This window comes from Equus przewalskii, chromosome 24 (genome assembly GCF_037783145.1).
Source record: "Equus przewalskii isolate Varuska chromosome 24, EquPr2, whole genome shotgun sequence".
NCBI lineage: Eukaryota > Metazoa > Chordata > Mammalia > Perissodactyla > Equidae > Equus > Equus przewalskii.
In genome coordinates, this window is record NC_091854.1 from 14,011,299 (window position 1) to 14,021,548 (window position 10,250).

The window sequence follows — 10,250 nt, forward strand, 5'->3', positions numbered from 1 at the left end:
AACTCAACAATTCCACCTTTAGATATCCATTCACCTAAAGAACCACTTGTGAGCCAGCCCTGGTGGTCTAGTGGTTAAGATTTGGTGCTCTACCACCATGGCCTGGGTTATTTCCTGGTCGTGGAACAACACCACCTGTCTGTCAGTTGTCACATTGTGGCAGCGGCTCATAGAGAGAACTAAACTAACAACTAGGATACATAACCGTACACTGAAGCTTTTTTAAAAAAGAAAAGAAATAGAAAAGAATCACTTGCACCTGTGCACAAAGAGGATGTGGAGAATTATTTGTAGTGGGGAAAAAATGGATTGTCCTTATAAATAAAGTATTGTGCATCTATACTGTGGCATACAATGTAGCAATTAAAATAAATAAGGCTAAAAATGAAAAGAAAAAAAGAAGCAGATGTCATCATATTAATGCCCCACTACATAAACAGGTAATCCTCTTTCCTTCCAGTTCAGAAGAACACTCATTACATGATGATCTTTGATGCCTTTGTTATTCTGATATGCTTGGCTTCAATGATCCTATGCATTCGATCTGTGATTCGAGGATTTCAGCTTCAGCAGGTAGGACTTGTTGCTTTCTAGGAATGCTATGAACATGTTGATTGACAGAGAAATTCACTGTGCCTCTCTTCTTTTCCCTAAAGGAATTTGTCAATTTTTTCCTCCTGCATTATAAGAAGGAAGTTTCTGTTTCAGATCAAATGGAATTCATCAATGGATGGTACATTATGATTATTATTAGTGACATATTGACAATCAGTGGATCAATTCTGAAAATGGAAATACAAGCTAAGGTAAAATTTTCCCTATTTATGTCAATTATTAGTGTCGTATTTACACTAGCAGTAATTTCTTTTCCCAGAATGTGAGAATTTGCAGAGTAAATGATTTCTTTCAAATTTTGTAGCAAGTAAACTTAAAATCAGTAACAGTAATTTTCTTAAATCTAGTTAAGAAATCTCTTAGGCAGAGTTCTTTAAAGTGTGATCCACAAGCTTCTGCATCAGCATCCTTTGGGTACCTCAAGTTAGATCTACTGAATCTGAACTCTGGGGGTGGGGCCTGTGAATTCATACATACATCCAAGTAACTAAGGTAAGAGGTGTTTTTTGTTGTTCTTTCGAGAAATGCCAGAAACTTCAACAACAACAAAAAGTGTAGGGCTGGGTGAGAAAGTGAGGCCAAGCTGCTATTGTGGGAGTGCTTGCTGCTGTTTCCTCTGTCTATTCAAATTGAGAATGTTCCCACTTTCTTACTTTTCCCACTGGTGTGCTACAAGATTTTCCATTTCAAGTTAGGATTAACCCAGTCTAGAAATCAACCCTCCCCCCAAAGCAAAAATCAAATTAAAAAACTAATATTGTTCAAATTTATATTTTTCTAGCCTTCACTGCAACTAAGTATGAGAATGAGCCACCTGGGGAGCCTGTTATGATTCAGATTCCTGGGCACAGACCCCCAAATGCAATGGCTCAGAAGAGCCATTTCTCCCTCATTTAATAGTCAGGGCAGGTTTCTCAGGTTGGTGAGTCACTCAGCTCCACGCAGTTATTCAGGGACTCATTTCCTCCCATCTTGTTTCTCTGCCAGCATTAAGGGTTGATGCTGGGTTGCCTCAGAAACAGATTGCAGCCTGTGGGAAGCGAAAACATGGTATGAAGGTAGCTCTCCCACAGTCTTATAGCCTTGGCTCAGGAGTGGTGGCCTTCATTTCTGTTCACATTTCATTGGAGAGAGAATTTAGTCACATCTAACTGCAAGGAGCACTGGGGAATACAGCCCAGACACGTGCCTCAGAAGGAGAGAATGGGTTTAGGTTGACATCGAGCAGCTGCCACCATATGCAACTGTGGTATATATCATTGGAATCGGGGTTTAACTTTAGAGATAACAAAGAGAGGAGTAAGGGGAGATTTGCAGTAGATCTTTATTTTTACCAACCTCAACTATCATTAACCTGAATAAGCTCTTAATGGTGTCCAACAATCTTTCTACATTTTTCTAGACCATTCACTCCCCTGTCTTACAGACAGTTATTTCATATGTTCTCATCCCTTCTGAAACCTCTAACACCCCTGCCCCATCCTCACTCTCAGCTGATGACCTTCTTTCCTATTTCATAAAAACAATAGAAAAATATAGAAATTCCACAAACCTCTGCTTCATTTATCTACCTACCAGCATCAGTGCCCATATACTCTGCTTGTTCTCTGTTCCTGTGGATATATTGTTTAAGGTACTATCTAAGGCCAACTCCTCCACGTGCCTACCAATGCCATCCCCGCCTGCTTACTCAAGAATGTGGTTCCAGCTGTTCTTCCTTTTCTCACACATCATCAATTTCCCATTCTCAACCACGCCATTTCTATTAGCATGATTTTTTCTCCTTTCTAAAAAGACAAAATCTCAACCTATTTCTCCCTTCAGTTACTTTCCCATTTCTCTGCTCCCCTTTGTATAGCAAAAGACCTCAGGAGAGTAGTTAATCTTGTTTCTGATTCTGCTCCTTCCATTCTCTCTTCTATCTGTTCCAATTGGGCTGCCTTGCCACTCCATTGGAAAGTGTTCTTTCCAGTGACCTCCCATGTTGCTAAGTGCAACAATCAATTTTTTATCCTCATCTTGACCTATCAGCAGCTTTTAACACTGCAAGCCCTCCCTCTTGGTTGATGCCATTTTTCAGTGGGCTACCACTTACCTGATTTTCCTCCTAAATTAAACATTGGTCTTCTGACTTTCCTTTGCTGGCTCCCTCTCATCTCACCAACCTATTACAGCAAGAGTGCTTCAAGGTATAGGCTTGGGCATCTCTTTTCTGCCACTGTCTTGGTAATCTCATCCTATCTCATGTCTTTAAATAGTATCTATTTGCCAATGATTTCCAAATCTATATGTCCAGCTTGGAATTCTTCCCCGAACTCCAGTCTCAACTATCTAAGTGTCTGTTCCATATCGTCACTTGGATGTCTACCTGGCCTCTGAAATTTAACATACCTAAAACAGAATCTCTAAAATCCTCACCTCTACAGTCCAAACCTGCTTCTCCATGGCCTTTCTAACTTCAGTTAATGGCAACTCTTTTCAGTTGCTCAAGACAAAAGTGATAGATTCATCCTTGACTCCTCTCTTTCACCAATCCCTTCTCCCCCACATCTAATCCAAGAGGAAATTCTATTGGTCTACCTTCAAAAATCACCCATCACCTCCACCATCACCAGCCTGGTCCAAACCATCATCAGCTCTCACCTACGTTATTGCAATAGGCTTCTCGCTTCTCCAACAATCTGCTCTCAACCATAGGGGCCAACACTTGATCATATCACTCCTGTTCAGAGCTCTCAAATCTCCCCAACGTATTCAGAGTAAAAGACAAGGTTGTTAAATTACCCACAAGGTCCTACACTACCTGCTCCCTTACCTCTGTGACTCCATATTCTTCCCTTTGCTCAGATTCACTATCTTGCCAGGCGCCCTTCTGCTTTGGGTCTTTGCACTTTCTGGTTCCTGTGCCTGGAAAGCTCTTCCTCTCGATTTCTGCTTGGCTTGTTCTCTCACTCCTTCAGGCATTTGCTCAAATGCCACCTTTTCAGTAAGACATTCCCTGATCACCCTATTTAATGCAACCCCATGGCCATTCCTTATTCCTTCCCCTGAATTTTCTCCTCAGCACTTACCTTTAGCTAATCTACCAAGGGTTTTGATAATTTATTTCCATTGTCTCTCTCCCCACCCTAGAATGTAAGCTTCATGAGGGCAGGGGGTTTTGTCTGTTTGTTGACTGCATTGTCCTTAGCACCTAGAACAGGGCCTGACTCACAGCTACCCAATAAATATTTTTTACCCAAATGAATTTCTGCCATATAATCTGATTATTTTCTTCCACTCTGTTTCAGAGTCTAACAAGCTATGACGTCTGTAGCATACTTCTTGGGACTTCTACCATGCTTGTGTGGCTTGGAGTCATCCGATACCTCGGTTTCTTTCAGAAGTATAATGTAAGGAATTCCATGGATCTCCATGCTGTTGGTGTTTCCCTTTCAAAGTTATTGCACTGCTTTTGCTGAAGGACAGAGGAATTCTTATGACCTCTCTTACTTTTGCAGCTCCTTATTCTGACCCTTCAGGCAGCTCTGCCCAATGTCATGAGGTTCTGCTGCTGTGCAGCTATGATTTATTTAGGCTATTGCTTCTGTGGATGGATTGTGCTGGGGCCTTACCATGAGAAGGTACTGATAACCAACTTTTTTCTGTTCCTATGAAGCTTTTAGAATAGTGCCAGTAGTCTGTTATCCTTTTAAAATGATCTCCTTTTATTTTGTGATTCAGCCTTAAAATGCTGAAGGTAGTATAGTCGTCCCTCAGTATCTTTGGGAGATTGTTTCCAGGACAGCCCCCCATACCCAAATCCAGGGATGCTCAAGTTCTTTAGATAAAATTTGCATATAACCTATGCACATCCTCTTGTATACTTTAGATTGCTTGTAATACCTAATACAACGTAAATGCTATATAAATAGTTGTTATACTGTATAGTTCAGGGGATAATGACAAGAAAAAAGTCAGTACAGATGCAACCATTGTAGGCAGATGTGGAACTGAGGGCCGACTGTATATCCATCAGTATGTTTATAAACCGGTAAGTGTGACCAACTTGAGAGGATAATTGATTCGCTCAACTGCCTCAACTCTGCTTATGGAGTCTGTCAGATAACTAAGTCCTTTTTGTCACCAGCTACATCAAATTTGATTCATCAATGTATATTCAAGTAGGCTATTTAGGTAAGCCTTCCCAAGATGTGACCTTATTTTAAAAAGTAATACAGAGAGAAACTTGTGGAAATACTTGAAAATTTTGTTACCAGAGTTCTAATCTTGACTATAAGGCCATTATCTTAACTGAATGAACTTTATGAGGAGAAGCATGAGCCTGCAATGTTGGGACCTGGGTATTTCTGCAGAAGCCTTTAAGGATCTCTTTCTATGAAGGTAATGGAGGGGGGTGCGGTGGGTAAGGCTTGACTCAGAAGATCGCTGTGGGTGTGGACCAGCCCCTCTGCCTTCAAATCATTCTGCTTCTATTAAGAGGAGCATCAAGGAGAGGAGCTGCTTGTCTCAGGAAAAATAGTAGGCTTACACATGTTATGCATGTCACAAAGCAAAGCTTGTAGTTACCTCAGGTAATTTATTTGAAAGGGGTAACTTGGGATACCTGGCCCCATTATTTATTTATTTGTTTGTTTTAGAAATTATTTTATTGAAGTCTTATTGGCTTATACTGGTCCCATTATTTTTAAATATGGTGTCATGAATGAACTCTCCAGTCAGAAGGAATATGAACTAAAGTGAACATTTCTCTTTTCTTCTTTTTCCAGTTTCGTTCTCTGAACACAGTCTCCGAGTGCCTTTTCTCTCTGATAAATGGAGACGATATGTTTGCCACATTTGCAGAGATGCACCAAAAAAGTTACTTGGTCTGGCTGTTTAGCAGAATTTACCTCTACTCGTTCATAAGCCTCTTTATATATATGATTTTAAGTCTTTTCATTGCACTGATCACTGACACATACGAAACAATTAAGGTAGGTTCATCAAGAGCCATCAGCAGCAGCATTTTTCTAGAACTTGTAGAGAGACAGTAAAATATAGTACTTAAAGGGGAAGGGAATTGATGGAATGTTCATTTCTTCAGGGTAGAGAAGAAGGACTTCAGTTTTAGATACTGAGAAACAGAAATGAAGGAGAAACAGCATTTCTAGAACGTTGGAAGTTTTGTCTCTAAGTAATTGTGCTTTTGCAAACAAGCTTTCTAGTCATTTATTGGAATTATAAGGATCAGTAGGTATTGAGTGAGTAAAACAGATGGCATTTGAGAAAGACAAAATTTTGTGGGGAACTTTTAAAATCCAATTTTCATGAAGAAAAATTGGCCTTTTCACTTGGAGTGTGCTGTAACTGAACCCATTACCCTTTACAAGGCCCTGTGTGGCACTATCCCAGAAGCCTGGTCTCCAGAACAGGGGAGGGATTGATGTGTCAAGTACCAGCCATGTGTGCTTTATACGGCCGGAAGCATTATTTGAAAAGCTGTTATCATTCATATTGTCATTCACCTGGGATATTTTAAAAATCAGTTTGAGCCCTTTGAAATATGGAGAGGCAGAATAAATACCCACATTTATTTAAATTTCTAATAACCTTATACCATCAGGTATACTATTGGCATAGATACTTTCGCTTGAAGACTTCTCTTTCTGGTATGAGAAAGGTAATGAGACATGAGGCCATGTGAATGGTCCTGGGACAAAGAGAAGGCCATCAGGAGTTGATGGATTATGAGTTGATAATTGTGAGTAGCTTACACATGAAGCCAGGGCCATGACCTCATTCTTACTGAATCAGATTTCAGGAACTGACTTTCCTCAGTACTTGCTTGGCTGTGTGCTTAAAGTCACCAAGGCGACTGGGAAAGAATTTAGTTGAACCTGTCCAAATCCTCTAAAAACTCACCACCCTGACTCTGCATGCAGAGAAAACCATATGTTATTCAAAGGTGACATCAAGATCTCTGAGAGTAACATGAGTTGACAATTCTCCATGACACAAGCCTGACACTCATGGTTCACGTGTTAACTTCTTTCCATGGGCTCAGAGCACTTCCAAATGGGCAAGCTAAGTTATTTTTGATCCTTTCTGGTCAGGGTACATTCTAGACCTCTTAGATCCCAAACGGATATAAATATGAGGCTCTTAAACAAACCTGTCTGTCCAGAAGAGAGACTCCAAAAGGGTGTGCAGACTGGAAAGGACCCTTACAGCATTCAGATCTTTTCCCAGATACCTGGACTAGCTCAGGAGCATCCAGGGCTGTGCTGAAGTCTTCAGAGGAACGCTAGGTATGCCCACCCCGCAGCCCCCAACAACATCATAGTTAATTTACTAGACAGGCGCTTTAACCAACTAAGCCACAGTGCCGCAGCCTGCATCATTGTTAATTTAGATCAGCTAGGTTCCTTGTGGCCTGAACCAGGTTCCATCTGAGGTGTCTGCTTCACAATGGCCTGGAAGTCATGGGGTGCAGGGCAAAGTAGTGACAGAGGTTCTTAGACTTGGGACAACACTGGCTGTATTCTCCGTGAAAAGAATCAGACTCAGATTTGGCATGCCCATTTTGGGTTGAACCAGACCCACAAAAGAGAGCCCAGGAGGGCACTCCAGAATCCCAAGCCCACTTGACCTTAGCCAAACCTAAGAGTGGCTCTAGAGGCTACAGCTTCCTGCAAATACTTCGGAAGTGACTAACTATCCCTCTAGGAAGATCCCCTCCCTTACCAAATGATCTATTTTGAATTTGGAATAAACTTTTTTCAAGGAGTTTATTAACTAGAGCTTTTTTTATTCTTCTGTATAGCATTACCAACAAGTTGGCTTCCCAGAGACTGAACTTCATACATTTATAGCAGAGTGCAAAGATCTACCCAATTCTGGAAAATACAGAATAGAAGGTGACCCTCCAGTATCAATATTCTGCTGTTGTAAAAAGTAGCTGTCAGGCTGATCTGTGCTCTAGAGGAAAATGTGACGTGTAACTGAGTTGGGAGACTCTCTGGATATTTTAAGATCAGGTGCAGCATGTTCAAAGAGTATTATTTTGAGCAAATTGATAGCTGTAACTCATCAAGAACTATGTTTATATCTTAAAAAGCAATATTTAATGTCTTTTCTGCTTTATGTTTATCTTTGGTGAGGGAAGCCATTGGATTCTTGTTCTTTCTTGTTTATTTTGTCATAGCTTTAGAACGTGCTCTCTGCTCCTTTTTATTCTCACTCTTACACTCTTGCTTCTGGCTATTCTGACTGTGTTGATTGTGTCATCAGTGGAAAACATTGCCTGGTCTGACAGTGACTTTGGACAACTCACTAATCCTGCCTGGACCATTCTCAGGGGTCCATCCCTGAGAGGGAGGAAATGGTTGCTGTATATCCAGGAATCATTGAATTTTAAAATCTTCTCTTAAAGGGCAGAATAAGAAAGAAGCAAGCATCACCAGCTAACAATACAATATTTGCTTCTGAAGGACAACTGTTATTTCATGCTATTTATAGTTCTGGAGAGGATCAGGTTTTTTAGTATTCATGTATAAGTTTTCTCTCCTCCAGTGTTAAAGTACAGAGTTGAAAGAGTATCCTATACATATATGAAAACTAAAGCACATACCAAATGTATATTCAATCCCACAACGATAATTTTATTAGTAGTTGCATGCCTTTGCGAAAACTGTGATGTACGGTGCCTATCATAGGCATATTTAGTCTCACAGAAAAGAGTAGTGTTTTGGGGTCAGGAGCTGTAGTTTCAAGGGAGAGGTTCTATAATTCACATTAAAAATGTTTTGGAAAACAATTATGCTCAAAATTTAAAAATAAGTGGAAAATGTATGCCTTAAAAAGACACAAAAACAAAGTCTCTACCTCCTGCATATTGCTGATTGGAAGTTTCAGGAATTTTCACAGCATGAACCTTGTTTTGTGTACTGTTTATTCAAATAGAAATGAATTCGATGATGGACAATAAAGGCTTTCTGAAAGCAAACTCCTTTTTTTTTTTTTTTAAGAAAACTGATTTGTTAATTTTTGATTTTGTTTTAAGGGCTAAATGAAGATAGCCGAGAGATACTGAAATCGTTTTATTTAACATAATAATGATCATAATAATGACTCCAGGTGTTGACATGTGAGGCTTTACAAGTATAAGGTATTTTTGTAGTATTTGTTGTAGCTTTTAAAAAAGAAAAAATCTAAACCTCTAAGTGAGTTTTTCTCTTTTTTAGCTTAGTTCTAAAATTCGTATCACAATCATTTTTAGAATTTACTAGAATGCAATGTGAATTTTGAAATCGTTTATCATCCGATACTTTCCTTTCCTTTTTGTGGGATTTTTGGATTAGCAATAATACTTTAATGGCAATAGGAAACCACTGAGCGAGTGTTGGACCTGGGGTTTTGCTTTGCCCTGAAGTCATTCTGTTCCTGCTGTGGAGTTACAGCTAGTGACTTGGCCCCTTCAAGTCTCTCTCCTGATTCTCCAAGCTTTCTGATTGTGACAGGAGTCCCTGATAAATTCCAAGGCCTACTTTTTAGTAATGATGCCCATGAGAGAATATCTCTACTATTTCCTGAACTGTCCCCAAACCAGTACAATGGCTTGATCTAGCTAGGCAGGTAAATTGTGGGCCAGTCATTTCAGTGTTCCCCTTATACGTATATATGCACTACACAGAACGTCAAGGTTATGGTAAGAAGAAATAGAGAATGGAAGTCACTTTACCTCCCAGGCTTGTAGACTTGGGGAACAAAGAGGAGATCGGGGCTGGACTTTGTTGGTGATGCCCATTTGTCTGGAGGTCAGGTTCTCTGCCTTCTTCCCCCGCCATAATGATTCTCAAGCTTGTGGACAGAAAAATCACTGGGGGATCTTGTTACAACTGTGGACGCCCAGGTAATACCAGCAGAGATTTCTAACGTGTCAAGTCTCGGGGAGAGCCCAGGAATCTGCATTTTTAGGAGGCGCACAAGGTGAATCTGATGCAAGTGATTTGTGGTGGCTGCATGGCCCAGAGCTGGACCAGGAACAGAGACATCCCTCTGTTGGGGCTACAAATAAGGAACTATCCAGAAGGCTCAAAATTCAGACTTGCCTTCTATTTTTTGATCACATTAGTCAAGAGAGAAACCCCAAGGAAGGGGGTTTATAGATGTCAAAATAGGTATTTTAAGATTTGTGTTGTCTGCTACAATCATTTTTAGGTAAACTTTGATTTTGCTGATGCTACATTTTATTCAAACAATTCAGATGACATTTTCTTCGATCACTTTAATAAAGCTTTGAAATATCTAATACATATTGAGTTTTAATCTTTTTGTCCCAGCACACCATTTTCAAATCACATTAATACATGCAAAAAGGTGACAGATTAGAAGAAATAAAGATAAAATTCTCATTATTTGACGATATGATGATCTACATAGGAAACCTAATAGAATTAAAAAGTTCTCAAAGCTCATTAGAGGATTCAGCAAGGTTGTTGGCTGTAAGATCAGATTAACAACTCTCTAAGCTTCCTCTCCACTATTAATCATCTAGAACATATAACAGAAATAATTCACAACAGAAACAAAAATCATAAACTATCCAGCAATTATCCTAAGGTAGAAAGTACAAGGCCTTCCGGGAGAAAATT

At 39.8% G+C, this 10,250-nt stretch overlaps 1 protein-coding gene across 2 annotated transcripts in view; it reads left to right on the top strand.

Annotated features, from left to right (window-relative positions):
- Positions 1-8,602, top strand: part of MCOLN3 (mucolipin TRP cation channel 3) — a 31,495-nt gene extending 22,893 nt beyond the window's left edge. The window contains exons 8-14 of one of the 2 annotated variants that reach the window (XM_070592765.1): positions 461-573; positions 657-806; positions 3,906-4,007; positions 4,116-4,238; positions 5,385-5,591; positions 6,782-6,905; positions 7,421-8,602. In XM_070592765.1, the coding sequence (XP_070448866.1) occupies positions 461-573; positions 657-806; positions 3,906-4,007; positions 4,116-4,238; positions 5,385-5,591; positions 6,782-6,859 (773 nt within the window). In that variant the 3' untranslated portion in view covers positions 6,860-6,905; positions 7,421-8,602. The remainder of the gene's footprint in view (positions 1-460; positions 574-656; positions 807-3,905; positions 4,008-4,115; positions 4,239-5,384; positions 5,592-6,781; positions 6,906-7,420) is intronic. The other variant, XM_008538183.2, reaches the window with a different exon arrangement.
- Positions 8,603-10,250: the final 1,648 nt, after the last annotated feature.